This window comes from Neophocaena asiaeorientalis, unplaced genomic scaffold (assembly GCF_003031525.2).
Source record: "Neophocaena asiaeorientalis asiaeorientalis breed wild unplaced genomic scaffold, Neophocaena_asiaeorientalis_V1.1 scaffold177, whole genome shotgun sequence".
Taxonomy (NCBI): domain Eukaryota; kingdom Metazoa; phylum Chordata; class Mammalia; order Artiodactyla; family Phocoenidae; genus Neophocaena; species Neophocaena asiaeorientalis.
Genome location: NW_020172779.1, coordinates 8,781,564 through 8,807,455, shown reverse-complemented (window position 1 = coordinate 8,807,455; position 25,892 = coordinate 8,781,564). Strand labels below are relative to the sequence as shown.

The 25,892-nt window shown below is 42.1% G+C and overlaps 2 protein-coding genes across 7 annotated transcripts; both read right to left on the bottom strand.

Moving 5' to 3' along the window:
• On the bottom strand, nucleotides 1-15,271 carry RNF139 (ring finger protein 139). Of its 3 annotated transcripts, XM_024740988.1 has the most exons (3): nucleotides 11,764-11,781; nucleotides 10,750-10,866; nucleotides 1-2,259 (listed from the first exon to the last, which is right to left on the bottom strand). In XM_024740988.1, the coding sequence occupies exon 3, from the start codon at nucleotides 2,198-2,200 to the stop codon at nucleotides 446-448; it is 1,755 nt and encodes a 584-aa protein (XP_024596756.1). In that variant the 5' UTR covers nucleotides 2,201-2,259; nucleotides 10,750-10,866; nucleotides 11,764-11,781; the 3' UTR covers nucleotides 1-445. The 3 variants fall into 3 exon arrangements, with proteins under 3 accessions (XP_024596756.1, XP_024596755.1, XP_024596754.1); XM_024740987.1 differs by lacking the exons at nucleotides 10,750-10,866; nucleotides 11,764-11,781 and adding an exon at nucleotides 15,189-15,271; XM_024740986.1 differs by lacking the exon at nucleotides 10,750-10,866 and having other exon boundaries at nucleotides 11,764-12,210.
• Nucleotides 13,190-25,843, bottom strand: TYW2 (tRNA wybutosine-synthesizing protein 2). Of its 4 annotated transcripts, none has more exons than XR_003002698.1 (2): nucleotides 24,345-25,843; nucleotides 13,190-15,258 (listed from the first exon to the last, which is right to left on the bottom strand). XR_003002698.1 is itself a non-coding variant. In XM_024740989.1 (2 exons), exon 1 carries the CDS (start codon nucleotides 25,751-25,753, stop codon nucleotides 24,434-24,436), a length of 1,320 nt encoding a protein of 439 aa, XP_024596757.1. In that variant the 5' UTR covers nucleotides 25,754-25,843; the 3' UTR covers nucleotides 21,218-24,257; nucleotides 24,401-24,433. The 4 variants fall into 4 exon arrangements, 1 of the variants encoding a protein (XP_024596757.1); XR_003002699.1 differs by lacking the exon at nucleotides 13,190-15,258 and adding an exon at nucleotides 21,218-21,564 and having other exon boundaries at nucleotides 24,196-25,843; XR_003002697.1 differs by lacking the exon at nucleotides 13,190-15,258 and adding an exon at nucleotides 21,218-24,257.
• Between the last annotated feature and the right edge of the window lie 49 nt (nucleotides 25,844-25,892).

Genomic DNA, 25,892 nt, shown 5'->3' with positions numbered 1-25,892 from the left:
TCCTCTGGTTGGTCCAAATTCCCTGATTTCTTTGATTTAATACGGTTTCCCCTGATTTGCATTTTTGTTCTCTCCCACCCATTTTAAAGAAGAACTAGGGTCCAGAGTTAGATACATTACATACTTCCGTTGAGGAATCTTTGGCACAGTGGACACACCATATTATTACATCTATTAAAAAGTTATTTGTTCAGATTTGTCATAAAAATGTGAAAATTTTATTCTATGTACAATAATGTACACAAATTTAAATAGGTCACCAAAGAGACCAGAAGTAATTGAAGAGGTATATTTACAGTAGCACATCACAGTAAACGGAAAACCATTCACAGATTCAACATTGATACTGTTTTTGTGCTTGGTTACACACTGAACTGAAGCGTATTACTCCATTTTGGATGAACTGAATTTTAAACAAATACCTCAATGATTAGTAGATGCTATTTTAATCAGTATCATCATTAATCAGTTCTTCAGCTGCTGTGCCTGTGTGCTGAATCACTCCATTTCTTTCTCTTTGGGCGTCGTCATCACAGTCTGAACTGTCGTCATTCAATTCCCTGTCAGATTCAGCAGCAGCTTCTCTTACAGCTTCCTCTGGATTTTCATTGGGTGCGATAAATCCATTGTTGTTAGATATATTTGAATTATCCTTGATATCATCTTCAATGTACACTTTTTGATGGCACATTGGACAAGTATCTTGAATGTACAGCCATTTCCGAAGGCAGAGTGCGTGGAAATAGTGATTACACGGTGTAATACGAGCAGATGTTGTAAACTCATGATAGCAGATTGCACATACATCATCTATTTCTCGTAGGCGGCTCCCTTTTATTTCAGGAAGTGAATTAATTTTATTTACAGCAGTTCTACGATTCATGAATGTCTTCCAGCCATTTTTTGCTTGTAAATAGATGTTAAAATAGGCATGTAAGCACATCATACAAGCCCGAATTTTACTTCCTGACTCAAACATCATAGTATAAGCCCCATTTCCAAACATTACCACTCCAAATATAAATTCAATAATATTGCCTGTTGAACGAACATAGTAGACATAATCATCAAGCTTTTCCCAGAGGACATTATAGTAGCCATCAATCATGAATAACGTATAAACAGTGAGAGAAACAATTACTTTTAAGCAGAGTTCCACACAAAAGGCTGTAACTGCAAACAACCATGTATTTAGTGCATAGTGATGCCAAAGAACGTAACTGAGTATAACAGGAAGAATAAACAGGCAAGCAGAGACAAAGAGCACAGGAAAATGTCTACGAAAAGATGACACATGAGAGGCACTGAGAGACATTAATACAGGGTCTGTCATTCCGTGGATGAAATGCAGGACTGCTGTTAATAAAAGGCACATGTTTCTACTTAAGCGAATAAGTCTCTCTTCTGGTCTTAACCCACTTAAACCAGTCTGAAGAGCCAAAATAAAAAATAAAACAGGTGCTACAAAGCCAAGCCGCCTGTCATCTTCTTCAGTTGATCCAATAAAGGCCAATATTCCAAGACCCAAATAATGGGCTATTGAGGATATTACAGCACTCATGCCCAGTACAGTGAGTGTAGAATCACATCCACTAATTATAAGATTACAAACGAGGTCCCAGAAATCATCCCAAGAAATAACGAAGGAATCAGTTTCATTTGCCATCCTTAAAATGTACATTAATACCGTAGCCTGAGCTGTAATTCTTGTTAGCCAAAAGACTCTCAGTACAACTGGGAAACGAATCCTCTTCCATGTGTCCTCCATTAATAACTGTAATCCATAAATTCGATACATGTGCCTTACTAAAAGATAAACGTATCTTGTGGAATAATAAAACCACTTAAGTTTCACTGCCAAGACAAGCACTGTATTTAACGTGAGAATCAAGGAAGAGGTAAAAACTAAAGTCTCTCGGATGTGTAATGGTAGCTCTGTGATTAAGCCTATTACAGGAACCAAGAGATCCAAAATAATTAACTGTGAATAGACGGAATGAATTTGGAGTAGTGTAATGTATCCAATTCCAAATGTTAGCTGTAGAACGATGAGTGCCATCCACAGCGAGGGCCCTTTTCGAGGAAGCAGCTCAATTCCAAAAGCTGATGTGTTGTAGGCACCATAGAAGTCAATGTGCAAAGCAGCATAATAATTTACCAACACTGAAGTTGCAGCTAATAGAAAGGCTGAGCTGTACATGTAAAACTTGAAAAGTGATCGCTGTGACAAGATCAGAACAATACTGGATACAAATATACCTAAAAAAAAAAAAGAAAGGACATTCGAATGAAACATTTTTAAAGAATGTTTTTTCCACTAACAGTTATGATATTCTTCCTTTAGTAAGGAAGTATGAATATTTTCAAACTGATGAATGTTAAGCCTGAAGACAGTTTAGGCTTAAAGGCCAATAAATGTTTTTTGTAAAGTCAAAGTTCAACAGGACAGATCAAACATATTATCCTTAAAAATCCTACCCCTTATTTTCTAATTTCCAAAGTAATTCAAGTAGTATTATATGTCCAGACACCAAATTACTAAATTATCTTCAAGATGAGTTTGTCATGATATACAGTTTAAGAAGTTTGAAACTTGAAAGAACATATTCAATTATTAAAAATATTTAAGATAATTCCATTACAAAAACATTAAGAATTAAAAGTAACCCAAATGGAAAACTTGTTCCTATTAAATCTGAGATTTCTTTTTCTCAAACGTGTTCTTTAGGAAATCAAGTTTAAGTTTCACACTTACCCCTAATTCCTCCTTTTACTCAAACTGAACTCCTACTGGCTCTTATTTTTCCTGCTCCTTAAATTTGAGCATTCTCCTTCAGGTCCAAATTCACTTTTTTTCTGTACATACTTTCCTCAGATACCAGACATTTCCTCCAAGTTTCCTTTTTCCTGTATGTTTGAATCTTTTTCTTCAAATAGTCAACCCTTTTTACTGTTCTTCAAATTACAAAAGTAACATTCAGAAAACCACAACATGTTTTAATAAATCTTCCCCCGCCCCCCTCTGTAAGCAACCAATGTATAGTCTGTTGTGCATCCAGCACCATCTTTTTTGGTGCTCTGACAAATTTTTAAGTGAGATTACGATAAACATTATTATCCAAGGTTTCAGCTATGGGAACCACACCCAAATATTCACCTACTTACACTTCTACATTACAACTGCAACACTCAAAACTTCTAAAACCTACTGAACCTACTCTCACCTCAAACAGCTCCTCCTCGCGATTTCCAATGTCAGTCAGAGGTACCATTGTTATTCTCCTAACAGCACCTCTAGCCCCTCATCCTCAAACTCTGACAATCAGTGACAAATTTTACTAATACCTATACCTCCCTTTTCTCAGTGACACCCACCTATTAGTCTGTCTCTGAAAACTCTCTCATCCAAATCCATCTACAAGCCATCACCAAACTGCCTTTCTTCATGTCTCTGCTCAAAATACTGCAGCAGCTCTGAAATTACTATCAATTAAAACCTACACTCCTTGTCCTAACATTCAAGGACCCAATTTGCTTTAAAGTAATAATCCTCCCAACACACACACCAATGCTCCAGATTTCTTTCCCAAACATACCCCTTCTTCTCTGCCATGATTACAGCTGTATTTACATTCTTCTCTTTGCCTGGCAGAACGGGCCCATCAACTTCCCAAATCCCTGACTGTTCAAATCCTACCCATCCTACAAACCCACTTTTCCTGATGCTGACTGTTCCTTCAGCACATCTACAGAACTTGGCGAAACTCCTAATACTCATACACCACCTGACACTGAAGTTTGTAGTTATCTGAGTAGGTACCTACTAGCAAGCAAGGATCCTACCTTTTACATCTATAGATCCCGAAATATTTTGTAGAAAATAAAATAATTGGGGAAATAAACGTTTCTGTTGAATCCTGTGTTCTATTTTTAAAGGCAACCATAAAATACAGCCCACTTGGAAACTGAAACCTATGAAAAGGTAAGACAAAGCTGAGAAATCGGACCTTGGAGTACCGAAAAAGTGACAAACTCCAAATTAAACATCCATCTATCCACCTGATTTCAGCATGCAACCAAGACCAACACTGCATAATACAATAGAGCCATTCCACAATCTACTGCAGTTAAAAGCAAGGGCCAAGTTCCTCCAAATGATGACTTTGCCCATAAACTTAAAATTTTATCCTGTGCCTATTTGTCAGGTCATTTGTGAAAAGGACAACAAAAGAAAACAATCACCTGGAAGATAGATCAGCCTCTGCACAAGAACCACCCAATTCGCTGAACAAGTGGGCCACTAATAATCCTCCCAAAGAGCCCTTTCAACAGAAAATGGGCTTTTTTTTTTGAGCAGGTTTAGAAACCCTTCCTGTGGAAAGTAACAGGAAATGGAATTTACTCAGCCACCATATGCCATATATAATCTTACTTTCTCTACACAGAAAAACAAAAGTATTTTTTCCTGAAACAAAACTTAATCTCCTAAAATGCATCAAAACAAAACCATGATAACGTCAGTTCTATTATATGTTACTTTTTAAAAGGGAGAAAGTCAAGCAGGGACTGTAAATTATTTTTAACTTGCTATTCACAAAGTGGTACATTAATCTTTACCTGTGAATATTCATGAACTTTGCTGTAACTTATAACCAGATCTTTTTATTCTAATAGCTTTTTCCCCCGATGCTTATTTTTACACAGATTAAGGAATTATTTGGGTTTTAGAAATACTTCTGGACAAAAGAGAGTGTGATAGACAAATAATGTAGTGAGACTACAACCTCAAAGTTTGGATGTCTCCTAGCAAGTAACAATCTGATACTTTTTTTTTTTTAAAGTAAACACCCCTAAAGTTGATTTGTCTCCATTTCATCTTTTTTTAAAATTTATTTATTTTTATTTTTGGCTGCGTTGGGTCTTCGTTGCTGCGCGCGGGCTTTCTCTAGTTGCGGTGAGCAGGGGCTACTCTTCCTTGCGGTGCACGGGCTTCTCATTGCAGTGGCTTCTCTTCTTGCGGAGCACGGGCTCTAGACGTGCAGGCTTTAGTAGTTATGGCATGCGGGCTCAGTAGTTGTGGTGCACGGGCTTAGTTGCTCCCTGGCATGTGGGACCTTCCCGGACCAGGGCTCGAACCCATGTTCCCTGCTTTGGCAGGCAGATTCTTAACCACTGTGCCACCAGGGAAGCCCCTGATACTACTCTTTCTTGATTAAAATTATTCCCCAAGATTTAATAATGACCAAACATTTCAAGAATAGTATAAAATTATTTTAATTTTATTATTATTTTAAATTATTTTAGTTTTTAAAATTCTTAAATTTTTCCTTTATACTCATGTTCCTGTGTATGGAATGTAGAATCAGCTCTCATTTCACAGGGAAAAAAAGTCAACTTTCCAAGTCTCTCAAGTAATATTCCCTCTCGTGGCCTTTGGGAAGTGTTGTCAATAATATCAAAGTTTCATTGCATTTTCACAACTTCAGACATGCAACTCTTGATATTTAACCTGTAGGCCTAAGAAAATTAAGCCCCAGGACAGTTTCCTCATTAGGATTTAAGAGTGACCTGCAATAAGTAATCAAGGCTATATATAAATGCTACTTTATAAAGAAAAATCACCTTGGGACAGTGGTGCATAGAATTAACTGGAATCACAATTCAGGGATCCAATTCTTCAGTGATTAGAGAGCTTCACTAAAGTGCTCAAGGTAGGAAAACGGCAGGTATCAAAATGAATTTAGAGCTTTGAAGATATACATGAACTCAATTCATGAAAGAGTTCAGGGCCTTTTCAATTTGGATTACCAAAAATGAGCAAACAAAACAAGCTGAAAACAAAAAGCAAACCACCATGCATGTCACACAGCAAAGTGTTTAATTCTTTTATGTGTAAAGTCCATTCATACCCTTAACCTTTCTGGAAGTTGGGGACTAAAAATTAGAAGGAAATAAGACATAACTCCCCAGGTACCTTAAATACCTTTAATATAAAATCTAAAGCAAGCTGTGGAAAAACATTTCAATGCCTGACAGAATAAAGATGGAACAGTACAAAAATGTTTTAACTACATTACTCCCAAGGGAACCATATGGAATGAAATATAGAACAAAGTAAATAAAACATCTTGGGATGTACATATTGGGATGTCAGTCTGTAGGTGTACCTGACAAACTATAGCATAAAGAAAATTTTTCTATCAAACTCTTACTTTAGGTTAAAAAAAGGGTATTCTAAGTTTTTTATTAATAAGATAAATTTTGCTTTTAAATTAAATTTTTATGTTTATTAAGAAGAAATATATGAACATGGTTTTTTTTAAAAGTTCAACCCTATAGGTATTAAATGAAACGTTAACCAAGTTTTGCATAAATAAGCACACATTCATGGATAAATACTTGTTTTTGCTTTTAACCCAAAGGAGATCTCATTATAATAGTGGAGTTTTTTAACCTTTTCTAAAAATTACATTTCTGATTACTCATCAAAGAGGGCACCTTTCGATTTACTGACCATTCATGTTTCTTCCTCTGTGAATTGCCAGTTTATCTTTTGCTCAATTATTTACGGAGTTGTTTTTCCTTATTGAATTGTAGTCATTTAAAAAATATTCTGACTACAGACTCTTTGTAGTTATCTGTAATGCAAATATCTTCTCCAGATGTGTGGCCGCTCTTTTCACTTTCTGATGCTGGCTTCTGATTAACGGAGGTTTTTAATTTTAATATCATTGAACTTATCAATCATTATTTAATACATTTGCTTCTACATATTTCTAAAGAACTTTTCCCTTACTCTAACCCTAAAAAAAAATTCTATATTTTCTTCTAAAACTTTTAAAGTTCTGCTTTTCACATTTAGATATTAATCCACTTAGAACTATTTATATATATTTTATAAATTTATTTATTTATGTATTTATTTAGGCTGTGTTGGGTCTTTGTTGCTGCACGCGGGCGTTCTCTAGTTGCGGTGAGCAGGGGCTACTCTTCGTTGAGGTGCGCGGGCTTCTCATCGTGGTGGCTTCTCTTGTTGCGAAGGACGGGTTCTAGGTGCAGGGGCTTCAGTAGGTGTGTCACAGGCTCTAGAGCGCAAGCTCAGTAGCTGTGGCGAACGGGCTTAGTTGCTCCGCGGCATGTGGGATCTTCTCGAACCCGTGTCCCCTGCAATGGCAGGTGGATTCTTAAGCACTGTGCCACCAGGAAGTCCAAACTATTTATATATTGATGTGAGGTAGGGATCCAGTATAATTTTTTCCACATGAATAACTAAATAACCACTAACTTAATAGTCTGTATTTACCTCAATGTATTGTATATTTCCAATTCTACCTCTGAAACACATCAAGTTTCTCTACATACATGGGTGGTCTGTTTCTGGGCTTTCTATTCTGTGCTATTTACTGGGCTATTTGTCCACCTCAGTAGTTCTCAACCAGGATCAGTTTGCACACCCTCCCTTCCCCTCCAGTCGTCTGGCCACAGTCCCCACGCCCCCACCAAAGAATTATCCCATCCAAAATGTCAACGGTATCTCTGCTGAGAACCCCTAAGGCTATCCCAATGCAGTCATAATTACTACTGCTTCACTTCCTTTTTACACTTCACAGGTTTTCTGAGTTCTTTCTACAGCACCAAAAATAACTACCTCATTGTTTTCAACAACTTCATTGCATGGCTGAAACTGATAATATTGTACAATGAACAGATTCTCTTTCAATAGACATTTAGATTAACAATTTGTTTTTGTTTTGTTATTACCAACAATGCTGCAATGAATATCCTTGCCAACAGTTTTTGCACAACTATTATCTTCAGGCCAAGTTCTCAGAACTGGAATTGTGAGTCAAAAGGTATACGATGAATTTTAGTTGATAGCACCAAATGGCTTTACAGAGAAATAACACCTTACAAAAATTGTTTAACTTCATCTATTTCCCCATACTTCTGCCAAACTAGTTTTTATTCAAACTTTGAATTCTTCACCAATCTCCTAAGTGAAATTTTGTTTTAACTACATTTGTTAAATTATAAATAAGGCTGAGTAATTTTTGTTTTGCTTATTGACCATGTGCATTTCATTTCCTGTGAAATGCTTATCCTGGGCCCATTTTTCTCTGGGAGTATAAGTTTTTCTTATTGACAGAGTAAAACTTTTATTAGTACTTCAACTAAATATGATGCAAATATTTTCCCCTTAATGTGTCATTTTTAAGAATCTTTGTAAAAAAAGAATTTTTTCATAAAGAAGTTTTTCATTTTTATGTACTCAAATTTACCCTTGTAACTTCTGGATTTTCTTTTATCTTTAGAAAGGACTTTCCACTTCAATGAATTGTCATTATATGAGTAATACTATTAAAACAAACTCCTATGCTTGCATTTTCTGCCTTGGATTTAGACTTGCTAATTCAGCATTACGCTGCACTGGGCTGCATTTCATTTAGCATTGAACACCTCCTAAGAATAGCTTAACATTCTTAAAAGTTATATATATTGTGATATGACCTTATTTGGATCTCCAAAATGAGATGCTTTATATTCTGACTTGCTGAAATTCTCTTATTAGTTTGATACCAAATAAAAGTATAGTAGTAATAGTTTTTTGTAGGGGTAGGAGACAAAATTCTTCAGACACTAAATAAAACTGGATACAGAATAGATTTCCATGTTTACAATTCCATTTTAAGGAAAAAAATTTGTGAAAAATTTTGAGATTTATATACAGTAGCACAGAGAGGTCTACAATTATTAAAAAACTAACCAGATAGAACAATTGATTTCAACCATCCTTTGGTATCTTTTACACACAAACCTGTCACTTTCAATAACAAATAAGATGCTTCATCGAATGGTCCTCAAATAGTTAAGACATTTGTTTTTATTCAGGATGAAATTTTTTACCACCAAAACCAGTTTTTAATAATTTTATCATTCTTACAAATGTCATAAATTAGCATAATTACACTGCCATAATGTGAGGAGCAGTCAAATGATAGATTGGGAAAATATTTTGTATCTCTCATAAAGTCTGACCCAGAGAATACTCTGGGATCAAAATTTTCAAATAAACAGCACCAACATTTTGCTGATGACTTCCAAAAACTGAAATATCTGTAACACAGTATGGTCTTAATTGAAGTATTAAAAAAATTTTTTTAAAGCTACCATTTACCAGTAGCTAACAATTAAATGGCCCTTACTAGGTTCCAGGTACTGTTACAAGAACTTATGTCCTTATTTATTGCCCTTAACACTCTATAAGAGAGATACACCATTATGATCCATCTTTAAAAAGGTACCGATAAGAAAAGGGAGGCACAGAGCAGGTGTAACTTGCCTGAGGTCACATTCTTCTTTAACCTCTCAAATGCAAACTTCCATGATTTACTACAAAAATAAGAAGCATGGATATAGTACAAGGAAAACACCAGATTACTTTATTCAGTGTTCTTAAACTACAAAAGATTTAATTAAAGAAAATACTCCTTTAAAGCTCCCTAGCCTGAAGCTCAACTCTGAGCACACTGCATTAAAGCACCTGGTCCCCAAGGGGCTCTCAGAGGCTCTGTAGTTACATGCCAGAAGAACACTCAAGACAGTGGCTACACTACTGGCAGAATGAGTATGTGAATCCTCTCAAACCCAGTTCTGTTTTGGTTTCTTTTTTCCCAGCTCCTCCACCATGGCCTCCTCCCTCCTCTCAAAGCAGAAGCAGGGAAAGCCCCTCCTACCACCCTCAAGTCCATGTTACAATACATTTGGTTATTCAGTGCCCAAAACAACACGTGGTAATCCCAAATTTCATAAAGTTCCCTAGAGCCTCTGCTCTCTCTCTAGCAAACTCTCTCTTCTCCTGTGGGGTTCAGGAATAGAAATGATCAGTGTTCTCCATTTCTCAGTCTCCCCAACCCAGGAGTCAGCACAGGTCTTGACTGCACGCATGTCATCAATTAACGTGGAGAGGTACCGTGGGGAGGGGTTGGGATCTATCAGGCTCAGCTGGGACCACCTTTCTATAATGAGACAAGCAACTGCCTGTTAATTTATGATCATAATGAGTGACTTCTAACTGGCAGGAATAAAATGCTTTCCCAACAGGTCCCCATTCTTATTAATTTCATTGTAACATTATTTAACTAACCTCACTTGTATTCCCTGACTATCAGAATTAAACAAAATATGTTAAGTACAAAACATTAAAGCTAGCTAATGTTCTTTTTTTATTGTGGTATAATCAATAGATAACATTATATTCGTTTCAGGTGTACAACATAATGATTCGCTATTCCTATACATTGGAAATCACACAGCTCCATTTCTGCCACAAATAAGAGGGCATTACATTTTGCAGTGGTAAGCAGGATGGCTGGGATTAAGTAGCTGGTGGGTTACTGAGAAGTCTTGTGCTAAAGAACATCACGTTCACATCTGTTAGTTTTAAGATCTAGCATATAATCATTATTATAGCATTCTGTATCTGGACTGCAGCTGTACTGAGGAGGAAGACGAACCATGCCAGAAGATTGTTAAGCCCAGGTGCTGGCAACCAATTACTTGCTGTGTATCAAAAGCAAAACACTTAACCTCTATCTCTCAGTTTCCTCATTTGTAAAATGAGAATAACACCACCCACCCTCCTTTGAGGGATTTTTGAACGTTAGGTTAGATAATACCAGTGAAAAGGCACTGCAAAACTAAAGTACCAAACAAATGTAAAGTGTTGTTATAAACAAAACTCAACATTACCACTTTTTTAAAGAGTAGGAATAAAGCAGCAACAGATGGCTCCTAATTCAGGCTTGGTAAGGATCTCACCATCAGCTCGTCCTCAGCAACACTTCAAAAGCACAGCCTCACTAAAAACTAACACAAGAATTACCTCATCAACAAAATTTGCCACGTTTCAATTACTCAAAAACTTCTTTTAAGTGTAAATCCTCCTCACTCTGGTAATGCAAGTGAAAATGGGGAGTGAAGTATAAGATTCTTTTAACACTCCATTCATATGCAACCAGGACACTGATTTTCAAGTCTTATCATTTCCTAGCCACGTTTTTATAACCGTTCTCAATACCTTCTTCTCTATTCATGGAAAATTTTAGGACTCGTTATATAAGTATCGCCTTCTTCGTGAGGATTTTTCTAACAGTTTCAAGGTTTGATATTCTCCTTCGTTTGGATGTCATTTAAATGACAACATACGAGTACCCTGCATTTTGGAAAGGGGGAAACTGAGGCCCAGGCCTCGGCACGACGAGCCCAAGGTCACACACGGCGAGATCAAAAACGTAAGCAGAGTTGCTGTTTTTCCAAGGCTGTCGCATAGAACGCGGTCAAGCACTCATTTCCCTAGAGAAACAGCAGGCACAGAGCCGCATGCTCACACCTCGCTGCTTTCTCCCCGCCCTCGCTCAGAGGCAAAAATGAACAGGAGACTGACTCGCAGGGAGGACCACTCCGCTGTCAACTCTGAGACGAATGTCATCTCCTCCTCCCGTCCGGCCCGCAAAGACGCCCCCAGGGGGGAAACGAAACTAGCGCGCGCGCGCGCACACACACACACACACACCACACACACACACCACCGCCTGCGCGCGGCTGCCCTCTCCCTCTTGCACGTCTCGGCCCGCGAAACTAGTACGTACACACACACACACATACATACACACACCCCACGGCCTGCGCTCGGCTGCCCTCTCCTTCCTGCACGTCTCGGCCCGCGGAGCCGTCCCCGGACGCAGGCTACCCCGTCCCCCTCACCAAGGAGCCGGAGGAAGATCTGGAGCCCGATGCAGAACCGGCTTTGGCTGGAATCGTAGGAGTTGAAGATGGCGTCGATGATGTAGAGGCAGGGCACCCGGAGCGCCACTTCGAGCGCCGCCCAGACCTGCTGATGGGCCATCCGCACCTGCTGCTGCGGGGGCCCCAGCGCCGCCATAAGCCGCTGCCACACCGGGGCTGGGCGGGCCGGGTAGAGCCGCGCGGGGCAGGGTCCGGGACGGCGGCCGGGGGCGGAGGCGAAGGCGGGCGACTCCGCCCCCGCCCTCCCTCCTCTCGTGTCTCTCTCACGGCCCGCCCCGCCGCCCGCTCGCGTCTCTCGAGCTGGAGCAGGCGGCGGAGGCAGCAGCGGCGGCTCCCGGGAGGCCTGTGGGTGCCGGTGTTTCCGGCCGGCTATGGTCTGGCCCCTCCTCCCTCCACCGCCTCCCCCGCCCGTGGAGCCACCATCTTGACCTCGCCCGCCCGCCTCTGCAGTGGCTGCTGTTGCCAGGCCCGGAGGCTGGTCCCGCGGTCACGCGAGACCGCGGAAGCCGCGCGCCGACGCTCGCGTCATAATACGGCGCTAGGGGCGCTCCCCTCGCGGTCACCACGCTCGGCGTAGCAGACGTCCCTATCGTTGCCATGGTTTCCGCCCATCTCCGGAGCCGGGGCCGCCTTTGCTGCTTTTGGCGCCACCCAGTGGCGCAGGCGCTGTTGGGCAGCCGCGCCCTCCAGCCTCAGGGTGGGCGCCTCACCCGCAAAGGCGTTGGCGTGTGAGGCAGTCACTGCTTCCTCGGGAGGGAATTATTAGCTGCTTTATTAGAGCCCATTAAACGTCCCATAAACATGATTCAGAACTGCTTGGCAGGAGGAGAGCCAAAGGGCGCCGCCTGCCAGAGCTACTCCACTCCACCGGGAAGCCGGGTCTGAGCGGTCGACCTTCCGGGGAAGATGCTACAAGGCCGCCTGTCGGAGGCGTCGCTGCGTGCGGTGTATGGAGCGGGCACCCTTCGTGGTATTGGGCTTGGAGTGGTAGGCGCTACCGAGAAAAACATCCCTCTCATCTCTTTGCACATCATCCTTTCTATCTACTACCCGATTAGGCAGAACTGCGGACCGTGGTCGGCCACATTATACTAATGCCAAGGGCAAGAACCCTTTTTTTTTGGTTTTTTATTTATTTTTGGCTGCGTTGGGTCTTTGTTGCTGCACTGGGGCTTCCTCTAGTTTCAGCGAGCCGGGGCTACTCTTCATTGTGATGCGCAGGCTTCTCATTGCAGTGACTTCTCTTGTTGCGGAGCACGGGCTCTAGGTGTGCGGGCTTCAGTGGTTCTGGCACGCAGGCTCAGTAGTTATAGCTTGCGGGCTCTAGAGTGCAGGCTCAGTAGTTGTGCTGAACGGGCTTAGTTGCTCCGCGGCATGTGGGATCTTCCCGGACCAGGGCTCCAACCAGTGTCCCCTGCACTGGCAGGGGAATTCTTAACCACTGGGCAACCAGGGAAGTACCAAGAACTCATTACTAATGTGACTTAAGGGCAAGAACTCTGACCGCTGTCTTTGTTTCTAATCTTTGAGGTAAGAACACACAGTCAGTGCCTTCTTTCCTTCTCAGGGCAGAAGAGGCCATACTTTTTTGTTTTTGTAGAGGATCGGAACATGCCACCCCAAAATATGTTACTTTGACATGATTATTTTGAGCTGAAGACAGTTGAGAAACAGCAGGAACAAACAAAAAGCTCCCCAGCTCAACACTTCCCTCCTTCCCATTTGCCTGAAAATAGGACATAAATTTCTACTGGTAAAGGTGTCTCCCTCTCCCTTACCAAGAAGAGGACGACTCTTAGACTCAATCACTGGCAAAGCTTATTAAGCTAATCCTTATCCATTAGTTTCCCCCCATACATTCACCTTCCCACAGTCTGCCACCCCAAAAGCCTAAACCCCTTTTCCTTTATCACTTCTCTACAATGCATTGTTCTTTGTTAAGATGCTATATAAGCCCCGAATTGTAGCCACCTCTTTGAGTTATTCAACACTTAGTTTCTCCCGGACGTATGTGCATGGCATGAGTTAATAAACTCTTGCGTTTCTCTTGTTAATCTTTATTTTATTGGTTTAATTTCCAGGGCCCCAGCCACAGAACCTAGGAAGGAAAAGATTTTTGTCCCTCCTCTACATTTTCTTGCCTATCCATGTTTTAATAGTTTCTGATCTTAATTTGATGCACAAATTTTATTAGTATAAGAATTTCTAATTAAAACTAAATTCCACCTTGGGCCCAGAACTTTCAGGAGTGGTGGCACAGTTATCTTACATATGACTTCAAGCATGTCTCTTTAAACTCACTAGGTCTCACTCTCCCTATCTATAAAATGAAGGTATGAATAAGATCCTGGCAAGTACTTTAAAATACTACCTTAAATCTAAATTTACATTAATGAGGTAGTTTTTAGAATGCTTTTAGGGATTTTTAAGATAAAAGATAAGCTTTCAAAGAAATAGCTGCAATTCACTGAATCTAATCTCTTTGGCTTCTACATTGATTTGAATGTTGCACAAGTCAGGTATATATTAAATTGAGTCTACCCAGAACAGTATGTGGGGTAGCTGTGTGTGTGTGTGTGTGTGTGTGTGTGTGTGTATTCATAAATTACCCATGTTCAAAAATAACAATCTGTTCATTTGGCTTTAATGGTTCAGAAGCCTTTTAGTACCTCTAAAAAGCCTTTAGATGTAGAATGTGTAAAAACTAGTTTCAATTTTCGGTTGATATTTACATCAGCCAAGTCTTTGTTACACGCAACAGGAACTGATTCTGGGCTATCTTAAGCAAAAAGGGAATTTATTAAAGAATTATTTTAATTATTCTTCAGAATTTCAGGTTCCAAGAGTGACTATGCAATTGGTCAAGCTTATTGGACCATGTATCTGTACCCAAGCTGTACCAGAGGGCAGGTACAAGCAGCTTCCTTAGTGGGAGAAAGCAGCAGGAAACAAGCACTTAGAATTACCCACCCCAGCTCTCCCTGCCAACGTATTTTGTATTTCCTTCAAATGGAAGGTGGGGATGCTGGAAGAAGGGTAGGTATTGATAGCCCCAAAAAGGATAAATACATACCATAACTTTATCTCAGACCTTGGGAACTACTTGGAAAATAATCTCTGATCCTAAATTACTTTATAGTTTTTCTCATTCATTAAAGTAAATTTCAGATGTGCTCGTGGAAATTCAGCTATTTGAATTTTCTCGCTTTGTAAATGCCAAATGAAGAAGATTCTGTTGTTGTTTAGTTAACAAAGGAAACATGAGAGAATATAGTGGCATTTGGAGTCAACGTTGAGTACATACTGACTGACTTTGGTTCATTCATTCATTCATTCATTCAACATTTACTGAGCACTTTCTATATGCCTGGCAGTATGCTTACCCACTTCTGCTTCTCACTAGTTCTCTGTCTCTAGACAATGTACTTAAGCTCTCATCTTCAGTATCCTCATCTGGGAAAAAGAGAAAAAAAGGTTAATAATGTCAGATAAGATACAAAACATATAACATGTACTATCCAATTTAATCCTCCACAAACCTGTCCAAGGACACAGGCAATTAAGAGTGGCAAGTTTCTAACTCACACTTTTCAGATTCCACAGCCTAAGATCTGATCCTCTGCAAGTAATTGCTCATGCTTGTTACACAAATTAAAACAACATGTTTTAGGTACTTAGTATGGTATGTGGTAAACAGATTTTAGGAGAAATACTCATTGGAACCCCTATGATACATACTGTGTTAGTACTGTGAAGATACTGTTTATTAGTGTGGGTTGTTATATGTGATAACCATTCAGTAGTACTGAATTTATATTAGGATATAAATATATGATAGGCTCAAATATGTTAGTCATCTAAGGTGATGGTTAAGAATAATCTGAGGGATTAGATACTGCTGAGAGGAAGAGTACAAGTAATACTAAGTGAAAAACATCTGTCAAGGCAGGGAGCCTAGAGAAGATGGATATAGTATCCCTCGGACAGACGGGAAATATAGGATCCTTCACCCTGGACAGGATCCTGTCATCCAGGCTTCTGATAACCACTTCTCATTTCATAGCTACACCCAAATGAGTAGAACAAAAGCTTCAAGGTGAAAGATACAATATTGCAAAGATGTCAACTTTACCTTATAGGTTCAATGTAATTCCTCCCCCCAAAAAAAATCTCAGCAGGACTTTTTTCAAAAAATTGACAAGCTGATTTTAAAATCCGTAAGAAAATGCAAAAGGTCAAGAATAACTAACGCAATCTTAAAGAACAAAGTTGAATGATTTACAGTATCATATCAGGACTTATTCTAAGGCTCTAATTTAGACAAGATGGTATTGGTGGTACATGGATAGAAAAACTGACCCATGTAACAGAAGAGAAAGTCTAGAAATAGACCCACACATATACAATCACCAGATTTATCATAAAAGTGACACTACAGTGCAGTGGAAAAAGGATGATTTTTTTAAAAACAGCACTATAATGGGACTCTATGGATACTACCTAAGGACAGCATATAACTTAATGGTCAAACACAGTACAGGCATTCTCCCTAAAATTAGGAACAATTTAACATTGTATTAGAGGTGAGGGGCTGGGAATAGAGCAAGTTAAAATGCCAGAAGCTTTCCTTTTTAATCAAGACTTAGCTGTTTTTCTTGAATGAATGCTCCTTAGATTGTCGCAAGCCTTTAGTTTCTAGAATTCTGAAAAGGTTGATTTTGACAATTTTTGCCAGTGTTCTCATTGCTTTTTATGGAAGAGCCAGTTTTTGGAGGTCCTTATCCTGCCATTTTGGAAGTTGCCCATTTTACTCCTCATATTGGGTAGGGAAGTATCAAAGAGACAGCCTAGCGGACACAATGAGTGTGAAGTACATTCCTTTCTGCCCGCATTGTCAGTAACTCCACTTCCTCCTGATCAGGTTCAATTACTCCAGCCAGGATGGTGATTCGTTGTCTGCTAGCCTCTTGGCACAAGGAGCCTTAAATTACTGGGAAACCTCAGTAGGTTAAAGTTTAATGGATCTATTAATTGTGTCTCCTGATGAAACAGTTCCCCTGATAGGAAGCAGCCCTCTAGAGCCGGGGTCCCCAACCCCCGGGCCTGTTCGGAACCGGGCCGCACAGCAGGTGAGCGGCTGGCGAGTGAGCAAGTTTCATCTGCCTCTCTGCATCGCTCGCATTACCGCCTGAACCTTCCCCCCCGTCCGTGGAAAAACTGTCTTCCACGACACCGGTCCCTGGTGCCAAAAAGGTTGGGGAGCGTTGCTCTAGAGCAGAGTTGTGGGGATGGGAAGCACATGGATCAGTGGACACAGGAAGTGGGTGTATTAATTTCCTACTGCTGCTATAATAAATTACCACAAACTTAGTGGTTTAAAACAACACATTTATTCTCTTAAATTATGGCGATCAGAAATCTAAAATCAAGGTGTCAGCAAGGCTGCGTTTCTCCTGAAGGCTTTGGGAGAGAATCCATTTGCCTTTTTCAGTTTCTGGAGGCTCTGCCTACATTCCTTGGCTCATGGTCTCTTCCTTACATCACTCCATCCTGCTTTGGTCATCAGATCTCCTACTCCTTGCTCCCATCTCCCTCTTACAAGGACCTCTGAGATTATACTGGGTCCACCTGGATCATCAAGGCTATTCTCCCCATCTTAATCACACCTGCCAAGTCCCTTTTACCATGTAAGATCACATATTCACAGGTTCTGGGTATTAGGACACGGACGTATTTGGGGGCCATTATTTAGCCTACAAGGGGAATTCTACCTTTTCATTCCCAGACTTGCATTTTCTGTCCATACTGGACATGGCACTATATAATGAGTTTGATTTAGTATACTGAGTCCTGGTGGACGGCATCCCATCTTCACATCTTCCAAGCTTTTGCTGAAGTTTCAAAAGGATTTTTCACCACTCCACCGGGCCAGCATTTTCTAGGTTCTGGAGTATGTGATAGGACCAGTGAACCCCATGGTCATGAAACAGTCCTTTGCTGTAAAGTAGGTCCCTAGGTCAAAGGCAATATTATGCAGGATACATATTGATGGATCAAACACTTGTAAACCCTTGGACAAGTAGTCTAGCCAACATCTTGTGGGCAGGAAAGGCAAACTCATACCTGGAGACAGGAAGATTCTAGTAAAGGTCAGTCACTGTCCTTCCAGGATAGGAGCCCAGTGTAATCAACTTGCTACCAAGTAGCTGCTTGGTTTCCTTGAGGGATGCTATTGTATCAAGGGCTCAGTGCTGAACATGAGGGAGTGGCCACTTGGTGAGTGGAAGCCGTGCTGTTGGCCTCTTGCTCACCTGCATCCCTGGGACATGACAACGTACATGAGCCCATTGTGCCAGTACTAGGACAGCTGATGGCTGCGGTTGCTGAAGTACTGGCCAAGTCTGTTTACCTGGTTGTTGAGTGCCTGTTCTGTGGTGGATTATCCTGGTAGGCATTGTCATACAACACAAAGTTCTTTACTCATGTGCCGAATCCCGCAGATTTCTCCACTGCTTCTTCTCCAGGCTTCCCTGTCCCTGATCTAATCTTTTTCATGCCAGGCCCCTGATCATCTAGCCAACTTATTTGCCACTTTCCAAGAAGATATATTCTTACTTCAAGCCACTTCTTTTTCCACACAAAGTGGATGACCAGGAATACTACCCCAAATTCTGCCTTTTTGGAGAATTCACCTGTCTTTTAACAGCACTCCTGATTTAGGCTGTAGGGCAGAAGTCTATTTTAGTTTTGAACCCATACTCCAATAAACCCACCGGTGAACTTAGTTTGGGCTTTTTTTGTCCTGAATCAGCTAGACAAAATAGCCTCTCAAGCAGCCGCAGTTGTGAACTGAGGGAGGGACCCTGGTTCAAGTGTTATATATATGATATGGGAGTCTGGACCATCTACCTATTCATCTCCCCCGGCCCTACTTGTCACCGATCCCGGGTGTACCGCTTCCACCTTATGATGGATCGACTTGGTGGGTCTGACAAAACCTAGCTCACGAAGGGTTACTTGATGTCCCATGAGATGTTCAGTTCCTACCAAGGCCCATCAGCATGCAAGGAGCCATTTTTGAATGACGTGTGGTTCTCCACTGCAGATGCTTTGGCCTTGCTACAGAACCTAGAAGTCTACCTTGCGATTCTCCAGTTGGAGCTTGCCATAAACTCCCATGGCTGCTATGCTTATCACAGATACTCTTGTCCCGTAGAATCTCCTGTATTGAATGGCCCATGCAATATGGCTCATTACACTGCAGCCTGTACCTGCTACAGAGCCTTTATGTGCTCTGGATCCCACTGAAGACTGGCAGCCTTCCAGTCACCCAGTATATGAGTCGGAGCAGAATTCTCAAGTTCTGAATTCCCACAAAGAAGCCTGGAGCTTGGTGTGCATTCTTGGTGGCCAATTATTGATAAAATGAGTGAGATGCAAAAATTTGTTCTTTGCTACGAAGGAGACATCTTGACATTCAAGCAGACCACTGGACCCTAAAAATTTCACTGATGTAAAAGGTTGCTTATTCTTATTAGTGATTATTTCCTATCCTTGGGAGTATAATATGCTAGCTACTTATTGTTTACCTGGCCCAAGTAGTAATGATGGCATGAATGTAACAGGTCAGTGTGACATTCTGTGGAAGGTTCAGATGGTCTAGATCTCTTCAGACTATATTATGATAGAGGGTGGGCAAGTACTGTTCTCTGTCCTATATGAATGCAAACTGCTTCCCATCCCACACCCTCAGCACCCAGTTCAACAGACTCTCACGGCTCCTGTTGATACATGTAGGTTAGGTCCTGCATCTCCTTTGGCACATAGGCCCATTTGAAGGTGCTGAAAGTAGACACACAAAGTGAAGGGAAAGGAGCTGCAGGACAGCTGCTTCACCATGGTGCCGCAGAACTGCTTTGTTTTTTCCATAAAGTTTTGCTACTTTTATTTGAATTTTGAAACTGTACGTTTAGCTTTGATCTTAAAATTCAATTACTAAAAGAAAAAAGGGAAACTAGGACAGTCTATCCATCCGTATCTACCTACCTACCTAATATGTGTGTGTTATGCCAAAATTCAGTTTTAGCCTCATATTCAATATTTTCTACTTACCTTGGATTCAACCTTGACCTTTAAAAACCCAAAGAGACAAATACCTATTTTCTTACTGTTTCTGGCCTCTCTGAAATTGTGTGTGATTGTTGGTCAGGAAATCTTGCAAGTTATTATATCTAGTCAGAAAGATATCATTGCTAATATTTTAATATTCATTTTATAATATAGGTAAGCATTCTAAACAATTGTGGCAAGAAATTGTTATGTGCTTTACATGTTGAAACATTGTGTCAGCTGAAGTATGTATATTATTGCTAGAGTGAATTTCATCAAAAATAATGATTGTGAAAGCTAGTACATTTACATCAAAACAATTATTATAAACTTCTAAATAGTTTTTAAAAAATTGACAAAATTTATGAAACAATGGCCCTCAAGGCATCGGACATAGGCGATGAAGAGCAATGGTCCATGAGAGGTGGAAAACAAACCAGGTGAGCTATACAATTGCTCCAACTTACAGCCTGGAGAAGTTTTCCAGGCTGTGGCACGAGGATGGAGTGGAGGCCAGCAGTCTGACTCCCTGAGGTGAGGAGGTGAGTCCTGGGAGCCCAAGTAAGTAGAGTTCACAGGGTAGAATGCCAGGGAGGAGAAAGCCGCACACAAAGGGAACTCCAGAAATCTGCTGACCGTTGCCTTAAAAGTTTTCAGCTGAGTAATGATCAGCCCACATGACAGGAAACTACCAAAAGCCAACAAAAGACCCATCAGAAAGGATTATAGGAAAAAATACTCAGAGCTCACACCACACAGGGTGGTGGATAATTCCTGTTCCTACATACAGCAAGAGTGGAAAATCTCATAATTCACAAGGCGTCAGAGAACGAAGAAAGGTCTTGCTTCAATAATGGAAAAAAATTAATCCTAGACTATATGCTGCTCTAACAAATGCTTAAAAGCAAGACTCAAAAAGATCAAACTGTTTCCTAGTAACCTAACTGTATTCCAGAACAAAACTCAAAAATGCTTTTAAAAATATGAAAATAGTTTTAATCATTTAAAATAATAGTTTAGTTTGAAAATGACTAGATTTATGGCTTGCCCACGTGAAGTGGCTGCACCTTGAGGCTGTTCAGAGTGACATATACTGGGTTTCTTCTCACACGTGTGCCCAGGGTGGAAGAAACTGAATTAAAAATGCTTTTTCTGGGCTTCCCTGGTGGCGCAGTGGTTGAGAGTCCGCCTGCCGATGCAGGGGACACGGGTTCGTGCCCCGGTCCGGGAAGATCCCACTTTTTCCCCAAAAAAAAAAAAAAAAAAAAAAAAAGCTTTTTCTATATATTTGTGTCTCATCGTTTTAAATTTCTGTTTGTACATTTTAAATATATACATTATATTCGTGTATTAATACATGCATGTAATTTATTAAAATTATGGAGTGAATGAATAGAGCAGCTCACGGTTGAGGGAGTTTGATAAAATCATTATTATTGTTTTTAAATCACAACTCCTCCATCAAGTGGGTACATTAATCAGCAACAAATACTAATGCCCGCAAAGGAAGCCTTTAGAGCTTTTACAAATTCCTGGATTGAGTTTGTAAGGACGCCATGAGCCTCCTGACCCCTTCAGTCTTTTTTCCTTGGTTCCACTAAATGTCTCTTCCAGGTCAGGCCATCCAGCAAGTGCTTGGAGAAAACTGTACTGTAAATGGATATACTCAGGTGGAGAAGAGGCTTAAGGGACCCTTATTCTCTCCCATCACACGTAACTCTGCGCACTCTCTCTCAGCTTAGGCATCCCTGCTCCTGCCTTCCCAGCCACCCTCTCCACCTCCCAGAACCCAGATCCTACGTGTGCCTGTAAAAACCCACTTGTTTCTATATGTGCACTTAGTACACAGTACTGACATTGCTTCATTTGTGTCCATGTCACCAGATGGTGATTCCATTGTGGGCAGGACTCAGGTTTACTCACCTCTACGTCCCTGGCCCTCCGCACAGTGCCTGATGGGTAAATTCACAGAACATCCTAATAAACCAGCGAATGGCTTTCAAAATAAAGTCATTCTGCTGTAAGTAAAGCAGATGTGCAGCAATCTCTCACAGCCAAATTGGGAAATGGTAGTTCCCCTCATACAAAGACTGAAATATCCACGATATACCAGTCACTGTGATGACAGTTAACGTATGTTAACTCATTTAAACCCAACAACTTTCTTTCAGGATATGTTCAATTGTTAACTCCAGCATACAGACGAGGAAACGAAATCATGAGAGATTCATGACTTGCCTCAGGTCACATAGAAAACAGAGGAGCCAGGAGCTGAATGAGTGGAACCTAAATGCCACAAAGGCAGAGCCCATGTCAATCTTCTTTCCCCACTAACACTCAGGGCCTGATACGTATAACAAGTTGAATGAGTTCATTTAGGTGCACGTGACATCAGCCGCCTCTCCCACAGCTTATGGCAGGAAGCTAACTCCTCAGCCCCTGGACATGCGGCTCCCTGACTTATCTTCCTCCCTGTTTCTCCCCCTGGATTGGCTCAAGCTCTGCCTGGCATCTTTAGCTTGAGGAGAGGATGCTGTAGGCACAGGTGTGAGAAGAAACCCAGTGTGTGAAATGAAGGCAAAGGCAGGAAGGCCGTTCTGTGGGATGGGAATGGAATCTAGCAGGTCCCCTCTGCAGGGTCACATGATAGCCAACATTTCCTGGGGGCCTACTCTGCACTAGACACTCTTCTTTTTCATCCTTACAGCGACCCCCACCTTCAGCACATCTCTCACTGCTGCTGCTGTTCCAAACTGATCTAATGGCCATGCCCCAAACACTCTGAGCTTCCAAACTCTAGCACCTGTTAGTCTCTTCAACCAGCATCTGACTCCACTTAACAAAATCTCACCCTGTTTTTAAGAGCCAATTCAAACACTAGCTCTCTGAAGACCTCCTCATTCACTTCTCAGCTTTTTTTCCTTCCCCACCTTTACACTCCTACAACGAGCTATCACTCGTACGGCACTTACTGCGTTCTGACTCTTGCAGCATTTGTGTTACGTCTGTTGCTAGCTTGGGAGCTCCTCAGAGACGGTATCTAATGCCTCTTCATATTTCCTGTGGCTCATGTTGATAGTAGGCATTTAATATTTCCAGAACAACGCAAGCAACACCAATCCTGTCCTTACTGGCACCGCTGCAAGAGAACAAGCAGCCCAGCCCAACCGCAGCCAGACAAATGCCAGGTACAATCAAAATCCTGATAAAGCCACACTTTACCTTTTTCCTTTTTTTGGCCTCGCCACACGGCTTGCGGGATCTCAGTTCCCCTACCAGGGACTGAACCCAGGCCAGAGCAGTGAAAGCCTAGAATCCTAACCACTGGGCCACCAGGGAACTCCCAAACCACACTTTTCTGTATTTCCTTCACGAGGAAAACAAGCCCAGATGGCTTCAAAGTGCACCAAAACAAAGGTCTGAAAATTGATTCTCGACAATTAGTCATCCTAAAGGTAAACAGTGATTCCTTACATGTAGTCATTCCAACAGTAAACAATGGCACTGGCAGACAGCCATAAAATAAGGGGAGGCTTGGAAAACACAGTATCTCACATTCCTTAGAGCTCCTTATGTTGGCCCTGATGTTCTCGGCCAGGGAAGGAAGATGGAAAGGGAGCCTGAGGCCTGTAAAAATCTAAGATTTCAATTCAAACTTTAAAAATGAGCTAGCAATTGGCAGCTACTGCACTAGCTAGGGCTGGAAATCTAGTTGCCCTGCCCTATCATTTAAAGCAGTCATTCTTAACACTTTCTCTACTACAATAAACCTAAGACACCCTCCCCGCACCTACTCATTGAGGAATGCTAAAGCAGACGAATGGAGGTAACTTAGAGTAATTTTTGTCCTCTTCCCTCCCTAATTCAGTCAGTCATAATAACCAAGCAGCACCACTTGAATGCCTTGCTTTGGACCCCAATGCTCAGACTCATTGGTTTTACTTCTCAAATCCATTCACCTCCCACTGCCACCACCCTGGTCCGAGCCACCATCATCTCATGCCTGAACCGCCACAGAAGCCTCCTCGCCCGTCTCCCTGCTTCCATCCTGGCCCCACTCAGGTGAGTTTCCATACTGTAGCTGCAGTGATTTTGGAAACAGCACTGCGTCCTTCACTCTAAAATAACCAATGCCCTGTGTATAACTATTTATTAGGTGACAGCCATGTGAGACCTTGCCAAGAATCCCTCATTTTGCAAATGAGAAAATTCAAGGCCAAAGGAATACTGGAACCACGTACCCCAGGTTAGATAGAACTGAGGTCAGAATTCAGAACTCACGATTGCACAGCCAGGCCTCATTTCAATGAGCCACACTACTTCTTCCAGATACGTAGCTCATTCTGTAGGGTGTTAATGGAAGACAAATGAAATAATACGCATTGATTTAGAGCCTGCTTTTAGGGCAACAAAATATTAAAATAGATTACCAGGAGACAAGAGGGGTGAGGCCCCAGCCTGAGTTGATGCTTTAAGGGTCACTCACACGTAGATCCTCCTGTCTCAGGATCCACCTTCTCTAGCCAACTAGAGGACAGGGGCGGCATTCCAGATCCAGGACTATGTGATCCACGTGGGGAGCATAGGATTTCACTGGTTGGATGTGCAGGATTTGCGTCTTCCACGGTTTCCCGTACACCTGTTGAAGAAGAGTGGCAATTCGAGTTTCTGCAGCTTCTGCCCACCTTTGCCACTCCGGCTTGGTGGCGGCTGACAGCATTTTTCTCCTAGAATCACTGGCAGCTCCATTTTTCAACTGGTTGGTGATCATTTGCTGAGGAGAAGACCAATACTCCTTTTCCATTTCACTGCTTCCAGGAGGCTGGAGAGTCTTCCCTGGGAAAGATTCCACATTTTGGTGAATATGCAAAATACCTCCAGCATCCTGTCTTAGCGTTTGGCAGGCAATGGGCCAGCCTTCTTCAGAGCTGGGAATAAGCCCCAGGTTCACCCTGTCCGCAATGTTTGAGAGCTTCAGTTTTCTGTTATCCCCAAAGTGTATCTGGCATCGATCAGCTACTCCATTGAGCTCAAGGTTATTTCTCAGAGCAACTACAGCATGGGGGTTCCACTCGCAGGCATGGACGAAGGCTGCACCAGCATGAACTAGGAAAGGCAAGGTAAAATAACCAATCCCTGCATACAGATCCACCAGCACTTCTCCAGCACAGGGCAGCGATGCCACACGAAGCTTCTCAGTGATGTTTCCGAAGGAGAACATGCACTGGGTCACGTCAAACTTATATCGGATCCCATTATCCACATGCTCCACCCAGCCATGGTCGCCCAGCAGCAGATTCACTGCTGGAGTTCGAGTGCCATCCGGTGACACCCGCCCTCGTTTGGCCAAACGCTGGACGCCTAGTGCCGAGGCAACCGTCTCCCAGAGTTCTGGTTCCAAGTTTCTCCATTGCTTGGCTTGGAAACAGTCTTCACTCAGCAACAAGAGGTCGCCATGTCGTTGCCAAGATCGGGGCAGATCAGCCTCCAGCTGAGCTGACCACGTCACTCCGCGGCCCTCTACCCAGCGACTCACCTCAAGACGCAGCCTCTGGACAGGTGAACAAGCCTGGGCCTTCTTTGAAGGAACAGGATTCAGGAGCTGCGTTACCACACAGGTGCTGCCTGGAGCCACACGATTCCTCAGCTCCCGCAGGTGCCGCTCAGTGAGGGCCTCTCCCAGCACCGGTAGCGCCACGGTGCCATCCGGCATCTTTTCCACACGGTGCTGTCTCTCCAGGAGTTCCTGCTTCTCGAGATATTCCCTGTATCGCTGGGTAAACCGAGGTTCAGTCACAACTGCGACAACAGCCGCGGACTTCCCGCCGGCTCTGTCCATGTTGCTGGCCCCGCATACCCTGCGATTCCCTCCGATTCCCTCTGCGAGACCCGGAGACCTCTCACCTCCGTCCGTACATCCAAGCCTCAAAGCCGGAAGACAGGCGCGTACGCCGCTGGCTGGGGCCGGAAGTGACGTT

Excerpts from the sequence above, each read along its gene's own strand:
- TYW2 (XM_024740989.1), bottom strand. The coding sequence starts at position 25,753 with ATGGACAGAGCCGGCGGGAAGTCCGCGGCTGTTGTCGCAGTTGTGACT.
- RNF139 (XM_024740986.1), bottom strand. The coding sequence starts at position 11,941 with ATGGCGGCGCTGGGGCCCCCGCAGCAGCAGGTGCGGATGGCCCATCAG. Across the intron at positions 2,260-11,763 it reads GATCTTCCTCCGGCTCCTTG|GTATATTTGTATCCAGTATT; the intron begins GTGAGGGGGACG and ends TTTTTTTTTTAG.